General features: G+C 44.6%; 1 protein-coding gene across 1 annotated transcript in view; it reads right to left on the reverse strand.

Moving 5' to 3' along the window:
- The window catches only part of TULP4 (TUB like protein 4), a 400,386-nt gene that overhangs the window by 196,793 nt on the left and 182,243 nt on the right, over positions 1-21,350 (reverse strand). Inside the window, exon 3 of the mRNA XM_040429356.1 lies at positions 16,430-16,558. Coding sequence (XP_040285290.1) covers positions 16,430-16,558 — 129 coding nt within the window. The remainder of the gene's footprint in view (positions 1-16,429; positions 16,559-21,350) is intronic.

Raw genomic sequence — 21,350 nt, forward strand, 5'->3', positions numbered from 1 at the left:
TGTTTGGTGCTACTTATTACTGAGCTGCCTGTGTCCTCTGGTGGTCGATCCAAGCAAAAGGGACCACCAGAGGACCAGGTAGCAGGTATATTAGACGCTGTTATCAAAACAGCGTCTAATATACCTGTTAGGGGTTAAAAAAAATCGCATCTCCAGCCTGCCAGCGAACGATCGCCGCTGGCAGGCTGCAGATCCACTCGCTTACCTTCCGATCCTGTGAACGCGCGCGCCTGTGTGCGCGCATTCACAGGAAATCTCGCGTCTCGCGAGATGACGCACGGATGCGTCCATGAGGAATGAATCAACCGCCTTCAGGACACATCCGTGCGTTAGGCGGTCGGGAGGTGGTTAATCTGATTGTAAGTCGGTTCCTGAAGTTTTCCACCGAACTGCAGGACATCCTGAAAATGTCCAGGAAACTGTGCATGCACTTCAGTCACTCTTACGCTGCAAAACACACCCTCCTTGAGCTGCAAAGGCAGAATAGCCTTCCCCCAACATCGCCTGATATACGACGTTTCCACCCGTTGGAACTCCACCCTCCACATGTTGGACCAACTATATGAGCACAGGAAGGCTGTGAATGATTTCTTAATGATGCAGGCGGACAGGAGGAATCCCCTGTGTAAGGCTACTTTCACGTCTGCTCTTTCCCTTTCCGCTATTGAGATCCATTATAGATAGGGAAACGCTTCCATTTTGTCCCCCTTCATTGCCAATAGGGACAAAACTGAACGAAACAGAATGCACCAGAAGGCATTCTATTCCGTTTGGTTGCGCCCCCATCGTGAACAGAATAAAGCAGCGTTTTTCTGTCCGCAATGTGGTGCGGAGCAAGACGGATCCGTCATGACTCACAATGTAAGTGAATGGGGATGGATCAGTTCTCTGGCACAATAGAAACTGATCTGTCCCACATTGACTTTCAATGATGTTCATGACTGGTCTGTCATGGTTATTTTAAAGACAATACAATCGGATCCGTTCATAACGGATGCAGACTGTTAGCGTTTTTGCTGAACCATGGCGGATCCAGCAAAAACACTGGTGTGAAAGTAGCCTTACTTCGATGTTAGCCAATGGCAGCTCATGCGTGACATCTGCCGCTTGCTCAGGCCCTTTGAGGAGGCCACTTTATTTGTCAGTCGCCAAGACTACGAGATGAACGGCGTCATTCCACTCCTTCACATCCTAGAGCAGATGCTGATAAAACTGTCTGGCCATGGGACAATAGACGTAGCGCCTACATCTCACGGCCACCTGTGGGGAGGAGGACGAAGAAGTTATGCCCAAGAAATGTATACAGAAATGGGTGGTTTATCTGCACAAACAACAAGAGAGGATCAGGAGGGCATGAGAAAGACCAGGCAGATGACACCGACAGACAGTGGCAGTATGCAGTGGAGATGAGTCCCTTGCACAAATGGTCAGATGCATGCTATGTTCCTTGCATAGTGACAGCCGCTTTATCACCATTCGATAGAGGGATGACTACTGGCTCTCCATGAGACCCTCGCTACAAGGCCATTTTTTTTTACACACCTGTTGAGAGGGATGATAAACTCAACTACTATAGAGACACCATATGTAGTCAGTTGGTAGCTGCCTATGTGCACCATTGCCCATCTTCACAAAGATCTGACTAGGGGAACCCTCGGCGGTCACGTGCCACTGCCATGACTGCTGGAGGGGGGTTGCAGGAGCAGCACCAGCTCCATCAGCAGTAACTGGAGTCTCCAGTCTCCGATGAGCACTTTTCTTCACCTGCTTACTGAAGAAACCAGCCAGCAGCAGGACATGTAGAAGAACCTGAACTAGCAGGTGGTGGCATACTTGGATTGCACCCCGTCACCCCAGATCCAAGATCCCTTGGACTACTGGGCAGCCAAAGTTGAATTGTGGCAGCAGTTTCCTGCCCGGCCAGTAGTGTGGCATCAAAGCGGCCATTTAGCGCAGCAGAGGGCATAGTTATACCAAAGAGAACTTGTCTTTCAACACAAAAAGTTGAGAGATTAACCTTTATGAAGATGAATCGGGCATGGATCAGTCAGGATTTCCACACATCCATGCCTGATGCCTCAGACTAGATCATTCTGGCAGTAATGTTCTGACTGCAGTGTGCTGTCACACCAGAACATTGTGAAAAATGGCCAGTTACTTCTGGCCATGTGCTTCAGCCACTATTCTGATGCTACCACACACTTGCTGCCTCTGTTGCCATCTTCTCCTACCGCCATTATTTTGTGATGTTACTGCTGTTGCCTACTGCCACTGCTGCTGCCCCCCACCTCCCCACTCTGTGACTGGGCCACTATGTTGACTCCTCATGCTGTTGTCACCCTCACCACTCTGTGATTGGGCCACTATGTTTACTCCTCATGCTGTTGCCACCCTAGGTCATCAATATTAAAAAGCCCGGACAAAACTTTAAGTGGTTAATGAACATGAATTGTGCTAATTGTACTTGACTGTCAAGTATACTCCATTTTTAAGTGTTATGCTTAAATGTCTTGGGAGAATAAAACTTATGCTAGTGTACCGCTTTGTAAAGAATTTTAGACACGGTTAATAGGAAACTACGCAAACACAGACATTATGAAATATAGTGTGTGGAGGGGGCACCTAGGCGTAATGTTTAGATGTATTTTTTCATACCATTTTGCTTCTGATTGATTGCTTTAATAAATACTTGTGATTAGGTGGGATATAACTGATTTAACACACTTCGTGACAAATTAATTTGGAACGCAGCAAAGCGTCCAAATCAAATCTTTGAATCTTCGCTCACCTCCACTGTTGGACATTATATTGGACTTTTCTTCTGCCTACCAGATTAACCAGACTTTTGAGAACTACTGTATCTTCCCCTCTTTGTTTTTTTTTTTTTTTCTCACCAAGACAACTGGGTGTTCCTGCTCACTCGGGCCTAGTTTTCTTATAATAATAATTTAAGTGAATCTAGAGACAAGACTTTCTATCTGGTGGACTGGAAATATTTTGGTCCAGAGGAGAGATCCTTTGAATCTTCTCAAAACATTAATGCACCAGTCCTTCTGAATTTTTTTTTTTTGCAACAGCCCTGACCACCAGACCAAACAAGAAGGGGCATAAGGACGAGGGGGTAATGTCATGGTGGTAGTTTGTGCCCACCGCTGCTCCTCTCTGCTCAGCCGCTTCAATTCTCCAGCTCTCCGAATGCCTGGACCCGCCAGTATCCATCTTGCCCTGCCTAGCGTGCTCAGCCACTGGAGTAGCAATGTTCCCTCCTTCATGCAGGCTGAGGCCTGCTTCCTGACAGCAATGCCTCTCAATGCCTATAGGGGGCGTGCACGCTCTCTGGCTCTTAAAGAGGATCTTTCATCAGTTTGTACTTTCTAAAATCAATACATCACGTTGAAGTCCAAGATTAGGAGAGGTCATTGCACTATATTTTTACTGATGCGCTGCTCAGTTGCCCCGCTGTGCCCGTTTTGTTTTGGCATCCTGTATGCTAATCAATAGCATCGGTACAGGGAGGAGGAGACGGCCGAGTTTTTTTAGGGGGTGTTTCCTTCTTCTTGGCTGTGAGCTGCCCAATTGCAGCGGACCACATCACAGCCATTGAGTATAAACAGCTCATCTTCTCTCTGGCTGTTACATGGTCCACTGCAATTGTCCATTTTAATAATTTTTTTACTGTAACACAGCAAGGGTTAACAGCACAACAAACCTCAATATTTTTCCCCCTGATTCTCCAGCTTACATGAGCACCTCCATATGTGGTCGAAAACTGCTGTATGGGCACATGGCAGGGCTCAGAAGACAAGAAGTGCCATAAGGTTTTTGGAGGGCACAGTTTGCTGGAATGGTGCTTGGGCGTCATGTTGCATTTGAAAAGATCCTGAGGTGGAAACCCCCAAAAAGTAAATCACATTTTTGAAACTACACCACCCAAGGAATTTTTAAGAGGTGTAGTGAGCACTTTGACCCCACAGGCATTTCATAGAGTTTATCACACTTGGCTGTAAAAATGAAAAATTATATATACAGTACAGACCAAAAGTTTGGACACACTTTCTCATTCAAAGAGTTTTCTTTATTTTCATGACTGAAAATTGTAGATTCACACTGAAGGCATCAAAACTATGAATTAACACTTGTGGAATTATATACATAACAAACAAGTGTGAAACATCTGAAAATATGTCATATTCTAGGTTCTTCAAAGTAGCCACCTTTTGCTTTGATTACTGCTTTGCACACTCTTGGCATTCTCTTGATGAGCTTCAAGAGGTAGTCCCCTGAAATGGTTTTCAATTCACAGGTGTGCCCTGTCAGGTTTAATAAGTGGGATTTCTTGCCTTATAAATGGGGTTGGGACCATCAGTTGCGTTGAGGAGAAGTCAGGTGGATACACAGCTGATAGTCCTACTGAATAGATTGTTAGAATTTGTATTATGGCAAGAAAAAAGCAGCTAAGTAAAGAAAAATGAGTGGCCATCATTACTTTAAGAAATGAAGGTCAGTCAGTCAGCCGAAAAATTGGGAAAACTTTGAAAGTAAGGGCTATTTGACCATGAAGGAGAGTGATGGGGTGCTGCGCCAGATGACCTGGCCTCCACAGTCACCGGACCTGAACCCAATCGAGATGGTTTGGGGTGAGCTGGAGCTGGTGAAGGCAAAAGGGCCAACAAGTGCTAAGCATCTCTGGGAACTCCTCCATTTCAGAGGATTACCTCTTGAAGCTCATCAAGAGAATGCCAAGAGTGTGCAAAGCAGTAATCAAAGCAAAAGGTGGCTACTTTGAAGAACCTAGAATATGACATTTTCAGTTGTTTCACACTTGTTTGTTATGTATATAATTCCACATGTGTTAATTCATAGTTTTGATGCCTTCATAGTCATCAAAATAAAGAAAACTCTTTGAATGAGAAGGTGTGTCCAAACTTTTTACTATTTAACCCTTTCACAACCAGCACTATACATGTAGGGCGCTGGAGCGACCCGCGGCAATAATGCCGATCACAGTAATTAAAGCCTCTAGATGCCGCGCTTCCAGGCTTCTTATCGGCATCCTCTGCAGCCAATGAGGATACCGGTAATTGATTTTAAATATGCTGGGTTTCCCTGAAAAGACCCAGGGCATTAAAGCTACAATTCCTATTTTGGCCAGCAGGTGGCAGGCCAACATAATGTAAGAAATGAGCAATTTTGACATTTAAATGGATGTAAAAAAAAATCCAGAATTAAAAAACAAAAAATTGGATTTTGTAGGCTCAAATCCGAGCTTCAAAATCATTACAAAAAATTTAAGAAAAACCTGTTAAATATATATAAAAAATAAAGAAATATAAAAGTTTAAATAACCGCCCTTTCTGTAGAATAAAAAAAAAAAAATACATAAAAGACAAAAAATAAACATCATGGGTATCACCACGACTGAAAACGCCCGTACAATTAAAATATAAAAATATTGTTCCAATATGGCGAATGATGTAACAGGAAAAAGGGTCAAAATAGCCAATTTGGCATTTTTTCATCGCTTCTCTTATCCAAAAAATGTAATAAAATGTGATCAAAAAGTTACTCCAAAATGGTATCAATAAAAACTACAGATTGTCCTGCAAAAAAATGAGCCCAAACACAGCTCAGATATAACTATAAAAAAGCTATAGGGGTCAGAATATGGTGATGTAAAAAAATAAAATAAAAGTGACCTGAGAGATAGGTCATCAATAAAAAAATATCTTGGAAAATCCCTTTAACTTTAGATGCATTGGGACAATATGAAAGTCCCATTTTCAAAGAGGCTTTAATGCCGGAGGTGGGAAGGGATTACAGAGGGTGTGCACTCAGTAAAACTCTTGTTAATATGCCCTATTAGGCCATATAGAGGTTGCACTAGTAGGCATCCTGCTCATAGCTCCTTTTAGCTAGCCATAATGAAAGCTTATGATAATTAGGCCTCTTTCACACGGCCGTAGTGCTTCCGTAGCTGTATTACCGTTCACTTGAATGGGTCCACAAATCCGGAGGTGCGGAACGTAAGCACTACGTTCCATGCTTCTGCTCCGCAAAAAAATTATTGTTCTATCTTTTTGCGGAACGGACGGATCACAGACCCCATTCAAGTGAATGGGTCCACGATCCGCATGTGGCTGCCCCACGGTCGGTGCCCGTGCATTGCAGACCGCAATTTGCAGTCCGCAGCATGGGCACGGCCAGCACACGGTCGTGTGCAAGAGGCCTTACTGGTAGAGAAATGGGGAGCCACTGCAAACTAGAGCCCTAACTCAGGGGAACTGAGAGTGAACAGGTATGACACGATCACAAATTTACTTCAATAGGCACTATGTAATAACATTTTATCAACAGAAATGAGGACAAGACATTCATGTTGCATTTATTTTCTTGAAGAAAAGTTTCATCATAAAGCAACAAAAATAAAAAATAAAAAGTTGTCCCACAGAGATAAGACACTCTGTAATCCCAGCTTAAAGATTTTAGCTGCGGAAATACTCCTCAGATAAAGTAATCAATTTAACCTAACAATAACTTATGTTCTGTTCCTGCATAAAAAAAAAGAAAGAAATCAATTTCCTATTATCCACTGCAATCAACAGTGAACTCTTCTAAAGCTGAATACGTGAATCAGAGGAGAAACAACCAACATGATGTGTAATTAGCATATATTTGTTGTCAAGCAGAAGTGCAAAACAAGAATCGCTTCACTGGCAAATAAACACACCCAATTTACAGTCATTTATTTTCCTTCTTGATAATGAATGCACTATAAGTGTACTAAATCTTATAAATCCAACATTCATTTTCCTATTCAATTTTTACACTGATAACTGTCATATTTTCACTTAAAATAAAATTTTCATATACACTCACCTAAAGAATTATTAGGAACACCATACTAATACTTTTGCCTTCAGAACTGCCTTAATTCTACGTGGCATTGATTCAACAAGGTGCTGATGGCATTCTTTAGAAATGTTGGCCCATATTGATAGGATAGCATCTTGCAGTTAATGGAGATTGAGGGATGCACATCCAGGGCACGAATCTCCCGTTCCACCACATCCCAAAGATGCTCTATTGGGTTGAGATCTGGTGACTGTGGGGGCCATTTTAGTACAGTGAACTCATTGTCATGTTCAAGAAACCATTTTTCCAGTCTTCAACAGTCCAATTTTGGTGAGCTTGTGCAAATTGTAGCCTCTTTTTCCTATTTGTAGTGGAGATGAGTGGTACCTGGTGGGGTCTTCTGCTGTTGTAGCCCATGGTTGTGCGTGTTGTGGCTTTACAAATGCTTTGCTGCATACCTCGGTTGTAACGAGTGGTTATTTTAGTCAACGTTGCTCTTCTATCAGCTTGAATCAGTCGGCCCATTCTCCTCTGACCTCTAGCATCCACAAGGCATTTTTGCCCACAGGACTGCCGCATACTGGATGTTTTTCCCTTTTCACACCATTCTTTGTAAACCCTAGAAATGGTTGTGCGTGAAAATCCCAGTAACTGAGCAGATTGTGAAATACTCAGACCGGCCCGTCTGGCACCAACAACCATGCCACGCTCAAAATTGCTTAAAATCACCTTTCTTTCCCATTCTGACATTCAGTTTGGAGTTCAGGAGATTGTCTTGACCAGGACCACCCCCCTAAATGCATTGAAGCAACTGCCATGTGATTGGTTGACTAGATAATCGCATTAATGAGAAATAGAACAGGTGTTCCTAATAATTCTTTAGGTGAGTGTATGTTGTTGCTGCTGTGGTGATGATCCATAATCACTAATTATTGTGTTCACATACCACTTGTTTAATAAGATTCCGTCCATAGCAACCGCTCCTCGCAAGACTTTTTTCTGACTATCTTCTCAAGATGGCCGCTGATGCCCTTACCCAGAGGCTAAGACCTCTCTCCCTAACTACCCAGAATTCATTCGGCTCATCTCGGGAACGCGCAGCCTCACCCCAACCAATCGGGTTTCTCCATACTTAAACACGCCCTCTTCCTCCTGGGTAGTTGATCGCAAATTTTCAATTGCGAATATCGGCACTATCCCAGTCCGACAGGAGCGCGCACGCAGCGTTCGGAACTGCCCACTACTACGTCCTCCGTCTTCTGTATATAGAAGATAGGAGACGGAGGACACCTAGCAACGCTGTTTTAGCCGCAGCACTTAAATGCCTGGGGGAGGAAAGAACATGCTGCAATTACTAGGTAATTCAATACCTATACAAAAGTATTAACGACTAAGGTAAACTTAGTCAGACCAATCCAATTACATAAAAAAAAGAGCCTTAGAGCAGTCATGTAAAATGCACATTTCTCTGACAGAAAAGATGAATTATGACAGTATATAAGATGGCCACACACAAACGTTATTCATAATTAAAATTTACCGTAACAAAAAACAAAAATAACCAGTCTGGTAGGGTTGATCATGCTAATAAAAACAATACCCTTATTATGACTCTCAGTAGCCCCATTACTGAGAATACAGCATTTTTATTTATATGTAAATGACCTAACTGGGCCAGAGCCTTTGGAGCATCAGTTTGACACACTCCCTTCAGCTTCAGTCCCTCCCCTCCTTCCCCTGGATTGACAGGGTTAGTCTTCTACTGCCTGCTGCTCTTCTAGCGCCGAGACCTGTATTCTCCTGCATGTAGCTTCTGTTCTCGACACTTGTTCAGTGTTTCTCCTGCTGCGCTCCAAGATGCACAAATTCAAACTAAGCAAGCATCGAAACCTGTCATCTCAAGTCTGCCCTGTGTTTACCAAGACCGAAAGAACCCATTCTCAGCATCAGTGGGGGTCCCAGCAGTAGGTCAGCTAGTTATTCCCTGTATGCTATGGATGGGGATAACTTATAAACTTGGTACCACCCCTTTAACCTTTAAAAGGGCTTTCTGACATTTTACTACTGATGACCTATCCTCAGGATAAGTCATTAGTATTTGATTGTTGGAGGTCCGACACACGGGACCCCTGATCGGCTGTTTGAGAGGAGACGCTCCTGTGAGCACCGTGGCATTCTCCGTGCTTATCAAGAACAGCACTGTACATAGTATGCAGCTGTGCTTGTTATAGCTGCTCAGCCCCATTCACTTCTATGTGACTGAGCTCTGCCTAGGCCACGTTACCAATGAATGTGTCCTCACTGGCCTAGGAAAAGCTGAGAGAAGGCCAGAGTGCTCACAGGAGCACCGATGCTTTCTTAAACAGCTGATCATCATGGGTCCAGAGTGTCGAAACCTTACCGATCAGGTACTGATCATAGGTCATCAGTAGTAAAATGTCAGAAAACGCCTTTAATGAGAATCTATAAAATAAGTACTTTCAATATCACAGTAATCCTATATAGTGAACTGACCAATGATAAGGGTAATCCCACTACCTGGAGTCTTCCCCTAGAACACACTACCCTAGTCCCTGCTGAGGTCTGATAATATGGTAGGTACAAACAGTGGCATTGCAATACAGTCAACTGCAAAAACTGGTGCTAGAAAAAAGAAAATATAATTGTGTTAATCAGAACATTCTGACCTCTATTCATGTCCCTAGACAACCTTGCCTAAATCAGGACACCTGCCTTGATAAGGACGATCCCACTATCTCAAACCTGGCCCTGTCAAGTCCTAGAATTTCAGTGTCAAGGGGAAAAAAAAGACAGTATGTTATACTGTAGAAGTATGGTCAGGTATTAGTGCTACCCTAAATCTCTTAGGGGTCACTCAAAAGTACATCACATATAACAACCATATACAGAACAATACAATCCTAATACAGCAATAATCCCAATGCATTTCTCCCCTCAACCTCCATGAGGTTCATTAGAGGCACTTGGTTGTAGGTAAGGATGAGCGAATCGACGATTCGCATAATACTTTGTTTGAATACTGTAGGGAGCAAGCGCCCCATACAGTATTAGAATGCATTGGCTCAGATGAGCCGAAGTTATTACTTTGCGAACTCTCGCGAGGCTTTGCATAATAACTTCATAAAGTAATTTGTACTGTAGAAAACCATTTCCGGAACTCTGGTTTGGTTCCAAGGTACCACTTAGAACCCAACCAGAGCCCGGGAAATGTTTTTTTACAGTAGAAATTAAAGGGAACCTGTCATCAACTTTATGCTGACTGTACTGAGGGCAGTATAAATTAGTGACAGAAATGCTGACAGCGGTGTGTCACTCATCAGCTAAAAGTAAGTGGTTGCCGAGAACCAACATCATAATCATTGCAGCCTAGGCCTTGAAAAGAGTCAAATCTACCGGATAAGGCCTCTTTCACACTTGCGTTGTGCGGATCCGGCGTGTACTCCACTTGCCGGAATTACACTCCGGATCCGGAAAAACGCAAGTGTACTGAAAGCATTTGAAGACGGAACCGTCTTCCAAATGCGTTCAGTGTTACTATGGCACCCAGGACGCTATTAAAGTCCTGGCTGCCATAGTAGGAGCGGGGAGCGGGGGAGCAGTATACTTACCGTCCGTGCGGCTCCCGGGGCGCTCCAGAATGACGTCAGAGCGCCCCATGCGCATGGATGACGTGATCCATGTGATCACATGATCCATGAGCTTGGGGCGCCCTGACGTCACTCTGGAGCGCCCGGGGAGCCGCACGGACGGTAAGTACACTGCTCCCCGCTCCCCACTACACTTTACCATGGCTGCCAGGACTTTAGCGTCCCGGCAGCCATGGTAACCACTCTGAAAAAGCTAAATGTCGGATGCGGCAATGCGCCGAAACGACGTTTAGCTTAAGGCCGGATCCGGATCAATGCCTTTCAATGGGCATTAATTCCGGATCCGGCCTTGCGGCAAGTGTTCCGGATTTTTGGCCGGAGCAAAAAGCGCAGCATGCTGCGGTATTTTCTCCGGCCAAAAAACGTTCCGTTCCGGAACTGAAGACATCCTGATGCATCCTGAACGGATTTCTCTCCATTCAGAATGCATTAGGATAATCCTGATCAGGATTCTTCCGGCATAGAGCCCCGACGACGGAACTCTATGCCGGAAGACAATAACGCAGGTGTGAAAGAGCCCTAAGAGTCATGGTTATCCATAATCTCCTCCTCTCTCATCCATCTGCTGATGATTGGTAGTTCTCTCCTAGAGAGAAAGGGAGAAAACTAGGTAGAAGACGGTCAGTCATCAGCAGGTGGGCAGGGAGACCATGAATTCATGAATAACCAGGACTCTTCTCAGGTGGCCGTGACTCTTTTCAAGGCCTAGTCTGCAATGACTATGATGCTGGTTCTCAGCAAACACTTACTTTTAGCTCATGAGTGACACACCACTGAAATCAGCATTTCTGTCACTATTTTATACTGCCCTCAGTGAGGTCAGCATAAAGTTTATGACAGAATTTATGAAGTTATTATGCGAAGTCTCGCGAGACTTCGCAAATAACTTCGACTCATCTGAGCCAATACATTCTAATACTGCTCGCTCCGTACAGTATTCAAACAACGTTTCATCCAAAGTCGATTCGCTCATCCCTAGTTCTAAGTAACCAACCAGTAATTAATTAAAAAAAAGTGCATGGGGGTAAGGAGCCAACCTCAGCACTTTCATGGGGAGAAAATCTCACAGGCAATATAACAGTATACTATGCCTACAGAATTGTAAACCAATAGTAACCCCCACTCAATAATACTTAGCTAGCGACCTGAATAGTGTGTACTGCACCAGTCTGAGATTATGCAGGTCAACATCGGGATGCATGCTATTTGTGCATTTTGGTCCCATGACAGGGCTTCCAATGCCATTTCCCTGTCTGAATAGACATTGTGGTCAATCTCTATGAACAGACATGGTCATCATACATATGGGGTACACACCATCCAGGCCCCAAGCTAAGTATCACCATTGAGTGGATGTAACTACTGGTTTACAGTTCCGTAGTGATAGTATATTGTTGTATGACTGAGATTTTCTGCCTATAATAGTTCTGAGGTTGGCCTCTTACCCCCATGTTCTTATTTCTGTGGGGTGGGTGACACAACCAGGCTGGTTTAGATGCAATTTTTATTTTTATCTTTGCATACTAACTGGTTGATTACTTACCACGAAGAGCACCTGAAGAACCCCACAGAGAATGTGGAGGGAGAACACCACTAGATGGTAGTGTATATGGTTAAAATAAACTGAGCAAAAATATAAAACGCAACACTTTCGGTTTTGCTCCCATTTTGCATGAGCTGAACTCAAAGATCTGAAACATTTTTTTTCCATACACAAAAGACCCAAAACTCTCAAATATTGTTCACAAATCTCTCCAAATCTGTGTTAGTGAGCACTTCTCCTTTGCAAAGATAATCCATCTCACCTCACAGGTGTGGCATTTCAAGGTGCTGATTAGACAGAATGAATATTGCACAGGTGTGCCTTAGACTGCCCACAATAAAAGACCACTCTGAAATGTGCAGTTTGATCACACAGCACAATGCCACAGATGTCGCAACGTTTGAGAGAGCGTGCAATTGGCATGCTGACTGCAGAAATGTCTACCAAAGCTGTTGCCCGTGCAATGAATGTTCATTTATCTACCATAAGCCATCTCCAAAGGCATTTCAGAGAATTTGGCAGTACATCTAACTGGCCTCACAACCACAGACCACGTGTAAACCACACCAGTCCAGGACCTCCACATCGAGCATGTTCACCTCGAAGATCGTCTAAGACCAGCCACCTGGACAGCTGCAGTAACAATCGGTTTGCATAACCAAAGAATTTCTGCACTAACTGTCAGAAACCGTCTCAGGGAAGCTCATCTGCATGCTCGTCGTCCTCATCGGGGTCTAGACCTGACTGCAGTTCCTCGTCGTAACCGACTTGAGTGGGCAAATGCTCACATTCGATGGCGTCTGGCACGTTGGAGAGGAGTTCTGTTCATGGATGAGTCCCAGTTTCACTGTTCAGTGCAGATGGCAGACAGGGTGTGAGGCGTTGTGTGGGTGAGCGGTTTGCGGATGTCAACGTTGTGGATCGAATGGCCCATGGTGGTGGTGGGGTTATGGTATGGGCAGCCGTATGTTATGGACAACAAACACATGTGCATTTTATTCATGGCATTTTGAATGCACAGATACCGTGACTAGATTCTGAGGCCCATTGTTGTGCCATTCAGCCACGACCATCACCTCATGTTGCAGCATGATAATGCACAACCCCATATTGCAAGGATCTGTACCCAATTCCTAGAAGCTGAAAACATCCCAGTTCTTGCATGGCCAGCATACTCACCGGCAGAGGTCGCAATAATGCATGTACAAGCGTCATAGACGCCTGTTCAGGCCATTTTACTCCCTGGAAAAAGTCTAAGGCGTACCGATACGCCTTAGACTTTTCCCTGCCATTCAACAGCGCAGTGAATGCTGTGAACGGCACAGGCAGCGCAGCGATGCTGCTGCTGCCTAAAACAATCAATAACAAGGCTCCTTATAGTAAGGAGCTTTGTTATTGGTCAGTTTCAGCGGCTGCCGGAGCTTATGACACACCGCTCTGAAGGGAGGAAGGAGGCGCGCGATCCTCACTGGCGGGGTAAGTGTGGCCTTGCTGGGAAATTTAGTGGTGGTCTGAGCGCCTTGTTATTACCCTATAGTGATGTCTGAAGCAATCAGCCAAGCGCCATCTCTCCTCCCTGCTGAGTGCAGTACTGAAGATGGCCTCAACAGAAGGTCTAGGGGACCGTCCTCACTACCACGCTCAGCAGTGAGGAAAAGTGGCTGAGCGCTTCAGACTCCTGCTTATAGAAGTCAGCGAGGGTCTCAGCGCTGGACACGCCAACAGGAGACCTCCATAACGGACCGACCTGTCACCCGTAGACCTCTACCTAGGTCAGCTTTCCTATGAATCCATCAAGGATAATTCATTGCAGCATGTTCCATCAGACGCTGAACTAGGGATATTGTGTGCTATAAGGATTTCTTCTGTAATGTGGCGCCACATGGTGCTACAAGGACTGCATGTGGCCATTTACAGCCTCCAGGACATACAATCCCTCTGTATAATCCAATAACCACAGCGGTGGTGGCAATTTTGTGGCATTATCTGGTGGCATGAGATGAAATGGCTCATGGAAGACGAACTCCTCTTTATAGCAAGATCAATCACATCACAAAATGACAGCCTCTAGATCAGGGATCAGCAACCTCAGCCACTCCAGCTGTGCTGAAACTACAACTCCCAGTATCCTCCTTTCACTTCTTTAGGAGTTACAAGAACAACTGAGCAAGTGTGCATGCTGGGTGTTGTAGTTTCACAGCAGCTGGAGTGCCGAAGGTTGCTGCTCCCTAGATCTACAGGCAAGCCTGGTGGTTATCACTGCGTGATGTGATCATCCAGATCCACAACATGTGACTGTGGCGGTGCAAGGTATGTGCCCGGGTCTTTCGCTTGTGCCCTTTGCACCAGCATGCACCACCATCCATTGTGCCTGTGTCCTGCTCTGCCAGTGCCTCAGGTCTCTTCAGAGTCTACCAACAGCCCCGGTGGCACTGACATACCCACCTGAGAGCTCATCTACAAGGACGTAACTTTGGTGGGCAGCAATGGCCACGTGATGGATGGCAAACCCCAGTGACCAGCGGTACAAACAGCAGCAAATATTTAAGGTGCCCCGAGCGATCATGTACTTGAAGGGGACATGTCTGTTTTAGTAACGACTTGCATTTCCCATGCAATAACAATTCTGGGGAATCAATTCTTGTGACTATATTGTACCATTCCTCTATTATTCCTACTAGAACTTATGAACAAATTGCGAGTAGTCTGCAATAAAAGGTCCAGCGGGGGGTTACCAGTTCACAGCACTGATTGAATATCAGGCTGTGCAGTGACACCCCCATCTGGACCTTCACTGCAAACTGCTAGCAAGTCATTCATAACTAATAGCAGAAATAAGAGGAATGGTGCAACAAAGTCATAAGAATAGATGCTCCAGGATTGTTATTACATGGGGGGTGCAAGTAGTTATTACATGGGGGGTGCCGACCCCCTCAGAGCAACAGTGACCTCGGTGGTGCCGACCCCCTCAGAGCAACAGTGACCTCGGTGGTGCCGACCCCCTCAGAGCAACAGTGACCTCGGTGGTGCCGACCCCCTCAGAGCAACAGTGACCTCGGTGGTGCCGACCCCCTCAGAGCAACAGTGACCTCGGTGGTGCCGACCCCCTCAGAGCAACAGTGACCTCGGTGGTGCCGACCCCCTCAGAGCAACAGTGACCTCGGTGGTGCCGAACCCCTCAGAGCAACAGTGACCTCGGTGGTGCCGACCCCCTCAGAGCAACAGTGACCTCGGTGGTGCCGACCCCCTCAGAGCAACAGTGACCTCGGTGGTGCCGACCCCCTCAGAGCAACAGTGACCTCGGTGGTGCCGACCCCCTCAGAGCAACAGTGACCTCGGTGGTGCCGACCCCCTCAGAGCAACAGTGACCTCGGTGGTGCCGACCCCCTCAGAGCAACAGTGACCTCGGTGGTGCCGACCCCCTCAGAGCAACAGTGACCTCGGTGGTGCCGACCCCCTCAGAGCAACAGTGACCTCAGTGGTGCCGACCCCCTCAGAGCAACAGTGACCTCAGTGGTGCCGACCCCTCAGAGCAACAGTGACCTCAGTGGTGCCCACCCCTCAGCCCAACAGTGACCTCAGTGGTGCCGACCCCCCTCAGAGCAACAGTGACCTCAGCTAAATAAAAAAATTGTCTAAATTTGCTATTTATGCATGGAAGACAGTTCTAGAGTACTAGTAATGGTTTCCCTGCAATAATGGCAACTCCTTAATGTTATGTAGGCCTTCGTATTAACTATTTGAATTACTGTAACTTTCATACTCCTCATCGGCTGAAAATACTCCTCAAAAATGGTAAGAGGAGTATTTTTACTCTTCCAGAAAAAATGTAGCGCGACCTCTGCTCACCGGACATGTCACCCATTGGGCAAGTTTGGGATGCTATGGATCGGCGTATACAACAGCGTGTTCCAGTTCCTGCCAATATTCTGCAACTTTGCATAGCTATTGAAGAGGAGTGGTCCAACATTCCACACGCCAAAATCAACAACCTGATCAACTCTATGCAACGGAGATATGTTGCACTGCGTGAGGCAAATGGCGGCCACGCCAGATACTGACTGGTTTTCTGACACCCCACCCCCAGTAAGGCAAAACTGTGCACATTTCAGAGGGCAGCAGCGGACCACAAGAAATTGTAATTAAAGCAAAGTAACTGTAAATTTATCAACATAATATGTGGTGTTTACCTAGACATAGTGGTAAAACTATGCCTTAAAGGTGATTTAGATTTCTTTCAGACTACTGAATCGACATCTGCACACAATTAGCCGTCGTCCCTAAAAGTTTTACATCTTTAAAGGAAAATTAATTTCCATATACCAAAACTCATTAATTCATAATGGACACCAGATTTACTGCCCACCTGTGCCCCGCGATCATTGACCAGTTCTACAGACCATCTGCCTTCATACTGGATCCACACAAATATTCCTCCATCTGCATCACAAGTTGCCAACTTCTGGAAAGGTTCATTCCATCTCACTAGCACCACCTGAAAAACAACAAAAACAAGATCAATCAACATTACCAAGGACTCTGTGCATGAGTTTAGCACATCTTCCCTTGCTATGATTCATTAACTTCTAATTTGTCTCTTGACGTTGGAGCTGTCAACCATTAATCACTATATCCAGAGTGAGCTTTAAAGGTAAGCCAATAAACTGAGAGTGGTTGAGCATTTTAAGATTTCATCTGATGCATTTACCATTATGGGAAGACAACACATTTGTTCTGTTAAAAGGGAACCTGTCACCGGTTTTTAACCATAAGAATCATCGGCATCCAGAGATAGTTCTCCCCCACCCTAATCATCCTAGTGATTTTTTATTTATTTATTTTTTTAAACAACTCCAAGTACTTCTTTTACAGTCCATTTTTGCTTTTTTCAAGTTATGTAATTTAAATGCTTACCTAATCACTTCCCATTCTTAACCCCACCTCCCGTTATAAGAGTGACAGAATCTAAAGATCGTACCCTCCTCCCGAACTCACGTCCTAAATCCCGCGCATGTGCAGAACCAGTCACCTCACTCACTGATGAAAAAATCTAGAATATTCGCGATTACAAAATGTCGATATTCACGATAAAAATTTGTGATTAGAATATTCGCAATCAACACTACTACTGATCATATAATGTATACTGCGCAGCTTGGAAGAGAAGGGGTGGAGATGAGCAATCGTAGAGGGTGTTTTTTATTACTTTGTGGGCACGGCTGCTCTCCAAGAGTCAGAACGCTGGACACCTCTCTGAAGCATGGAGGAGACAGGACTCATCTAAAAGGTGCATTTACATATATGGCGGGAACATTTATTTTAGGTTTTTCTCTGAACTGATAGTTCGTTCAGAATTGATTTTAATATCATTATTAATGTATTAAAACATTTTATAGAAAAGTGAGTGGATAAATAGGCTTCGAAAGTGATGACCAGTTTCCTTTAAGTACTGTAAAATGCCAAACCTACTATTATGATTCAATAAAAAAAACTGTCAAAAAAGTGATTCAGATCTAAAGTGCAATCAACGGTTTTGTAAATTTTCATTCATAGAAATGCACAGTGTAAAACACTGGAGGGCAATATTAAAGGGGTTGCCCCAAGTGTTAAAACATTTTCTCAAAGGCAACAACTGTCATAATATAAGAATGTATACTCATCAATTTAATTCCCCATCTCTACAAGCGATGATCCTTCCCACTGGGATTTGTTTATTTGGCTGCAGTGATGACATGCCCTTATACTCCTTGTAATGAGGTCATGGCTGCAGCAGTTGGAATGATCTGAGCAGTGGCACTGGAAGTGGTGGGGGATGAAAAGGCAAGTATACATACAGTCATGTGAAAAAATTAGGACACCCTTTGAAAGCATGTGGTTTTTTGTAACATTTTTAATAAATGGTTATTTCATCTCCGTTTCAACAATACAGAGAGATTAAAGTAATCCAACTAAACAAAGAAAACTGAAGAAAAGTCTTTTCAAGATCTTCTGTAAATGTCATTCTACAAAAATGCCTATTCTAACTGAGGAAAAAGATAGGACACCCTCACATGTATTCCCTCTTAAATTGGCTCAGATCTCACACAGGTATATCACACCAGGTGCACATAATTAGTAGATCGTTACTCTGCATGTTGAATGAGGCTTGCCCTATTTAAACCTCAGACATTTAGTTTGGTGTGCTCCTGACTGTTGAAGTGAGAGTGAGCACCATGGTGAGAGCAAAAGAGCTGTCAGAGGACTTCAGAAAAAAGATTGTAGCAGCCTATGAGTCTGGGAAGGGATTTAAAAAGATCTCAAAAGATTTTGAAATCAGCCATTCCACTGTCCGGAAGATAGTCTACAAGTGGAGGGCTTTCAAAACAACTGCCAACATGCCCAGGACTGGTCGCCCCAGCAAGTTCACCCCAAGAGCAGACCGCAAGATGCTAAAAGAGGTATCCAAAAACCCTAAAGTGTCATCTCGAGAACTACAGCAGGCTCTGGCTACTGTTGATGTAGAAGTACATGCCTCTACAATCAGAAAGAGACTGTACAAGTTTAACTTGCATGGGAGGTGTGCAAGGAGGAAACCTTTGCTTTCCAAGAGAAACATCGAGGCCAGACTGACATTTGCCAGCGATAAAGTTGACAAAGACCAGGACTTCTGGAATAATGTTCTTTGGACAGATGAATCCAAAATTGAATTATTTGGACACAACAGCAGAGGACATGTTTGGCGTAAACCAAACACAGCATTCCAAGAAAAGAACCTCATACCAACTGTGAAGCATGGAGGTGGAAGTGTCATGGTTTGGGGCTGCTTTGCTGCAGCAGGACCTGGTCAGCTCACCATCATAGAATCCACGATGAATTCTACTGTGTATCAGAAGGTGCTTGAAGAACATGTGAGACCATCAGTTAGAAAATTAAAGCTGAAGCGGAACTGGACCATGCAACATGACAATGACCCAAAACATACTAGTAAATCAACCAAAGATTGGCTGAAAAAGAAGAAATGGAGAGTCCTGGAATGGCCAAGTCAAAGTCCAGATTTGAATCCCATTGAGATGCTGTGGGGTGACTTGAAAAGGGCTGTACGTGCAAGAAACCCCTCAAACATCTCACAGCTGAAAAAGTTCTGCATTGAGAAGTGGGGTAAAATTTCCTCAGACCGATGTCGAAGACTGGTAGATGGCTACAAGAACCGTCTCACTGCAGTTATTTCAGCCAAAGGAGGTAACACTCGCTATTAGGGGCAAGGGTGTCCTATCTTTTTCCTCAGTTAGAATAGGCATTTTTGTAGAATGACATTTACAGAAGATCTTGAAAAGACTTTTCTTCAGTTTTCTTTGTTTAGTCGGATTACTTTAATCTCTCTGTATTGTTGAAACGGAGATGAAATAACCATTTATTAAAAATGTTACAAAAAACCACATGCTTTCAAAGGGTGTCCTAATTTTTTCACATGACTGTACTTTTCTTATTTTATGACAATTGCTGCCTTTGGGGAAATTTTTGGGACGATGCCTCATTCAACCCGTTCACTATAAAATGCTGAATGTGAGCGTCCTGCTGGGCTTTTTCATTGGGGTATACGTTTATTAGCCCAAAACTTTATTCACATGTATAGTGCAACAATTATATTCACTTCAATAAGGCAGAGTCCAAAGGATTTATCTTTGGACTCCACTTGACCTGCTTACTGTTCATTTCCCTCTTTGTGGTCATTCAGTAGATTATGGTAGACTTGGGGTACTTTCACACTTGTGTTGTTGGATTCATTTTCCTTCGACTGTTAAAAGGGGAGTGTTTTTTTTAGATCAACTTCTCCTATTATATATTTTTTATCCACAGATATCTGGAATGAACTTCACGTAGGCCCCGATATGGGCGTGATCGCCGTCATATGCTGGTCCCTTGAGTATATTGTCAGGTTTCCTGTCTAACAGTTGATGGTCTCTTTTTGTTAATAAGTAATGGAGCCTTGGTATTGATTTCGTGCACTACCTTGATATTAGTGATTTAGTTACGGATGCCACATTATCGATATTTGTATCCAACACCCATATCCTATCACCCCCTGATGAACCCGTGAACGGGGGAAACGCGTTGGGTTTTATATTACTCCAGTTATAGAGTTGATTACACTTTCATTTATAGGTCCTTGATCACATCATGACCGTGAGAGTGAACATTATCCACCACTAAGCCCTACAATTTAGGGTTGGGTGCTGTGTTCATCTTGGTATTTTTTTTGTTTTGTGTGTCGAATGGTAAGCACCTTTTTTAAAGGATTTTATAAATTTACCTACTCTCTTGTCATATACCCCTTAGGGTCGTCTGAGGGCAATAACAGCCTAGGTTCGAGGACAGGGAGTCCCCACCATCAGGGGCCAACCCTGGGCTGAGGAGAAGAATAGGGAAAGATTAGGGACAGATTTCCCTTTTCCCTTATGATATACCATATTTTTCGCCCTATAAGACGCACTTTTTCCCCCCCAAAAGTGGGGGGGAAATAGCAGTGCGTCTTATGGGGTGAATGCTGCGACCGTCCGGTGAATATGCCAAAAGGGAGGAGAGGCTGGGGGCCGGCATCTGTTTCTGTAATGGCAGCGGGGCCCGGTGCAGTCACTGTATTCTACTACACCGGGCCCCCACTCTCTGTAGTATACGGTAATCATATCTAACTTGTGGGTATTGTTAAAGTATTCCAATCATCTTAAATCTAGCGCTGTACTACTTACAACTAACTTCTTGGCAGTCAGGAGACCGGGCGGGCACTTGTAGCGTAACTCACTACGCTCACTGCGCTTGCGCCGCCCACTTTATGAATGAAGCAGGCGGCGCAGGCGCAGTGAGCGTGACTGCCACGAAGTTAGTTGTAAGTAGTATAGCGCTAGATTTAAGATGATTGGAATACTTTAACAATACCCACAAGTTAGATGTGATTACCGTATACTACAGAGAGCGGGACCCGGTGTAGTAGAATACAGTGATGGCCCCGCTGCCATTACAGAAACAGATGCCGGCCCCCATTCACTACACAGGGACACTGTTATGGGGGATCTGTGGATGACACATAAGATGCTATATATGTGTCATCCACAGATGCCCCCACAATGATCCCCCATTACAGTGCCACCCACAGATGCCCCCATTACAGTGCCACCCACAGATGCCCCCATTACAGTGCCACCCACAGATGCCCCCATTACAGTGCCACCCACAGATGCCCCCATTACAGTGCCACCCACAGATGCCCCCATTACAGTGCCACCCACAGATGCCCCCATTACAGTGCCACC

The sequence above is a fragment of the Bufo bufo genome, chromosome 4 (assembly GCF_905171765.1).
Source record: "Bufo bufo chromosome 4, aBufBuf1.1, whole genome shotgun sequence".
Taxonomy (NCBI): domain Eukaryota; kingdom Metazoa; phylum Chordata; class Amphibia; order Anura; family Bufonidae; genus Bufo; species Bufo bufo.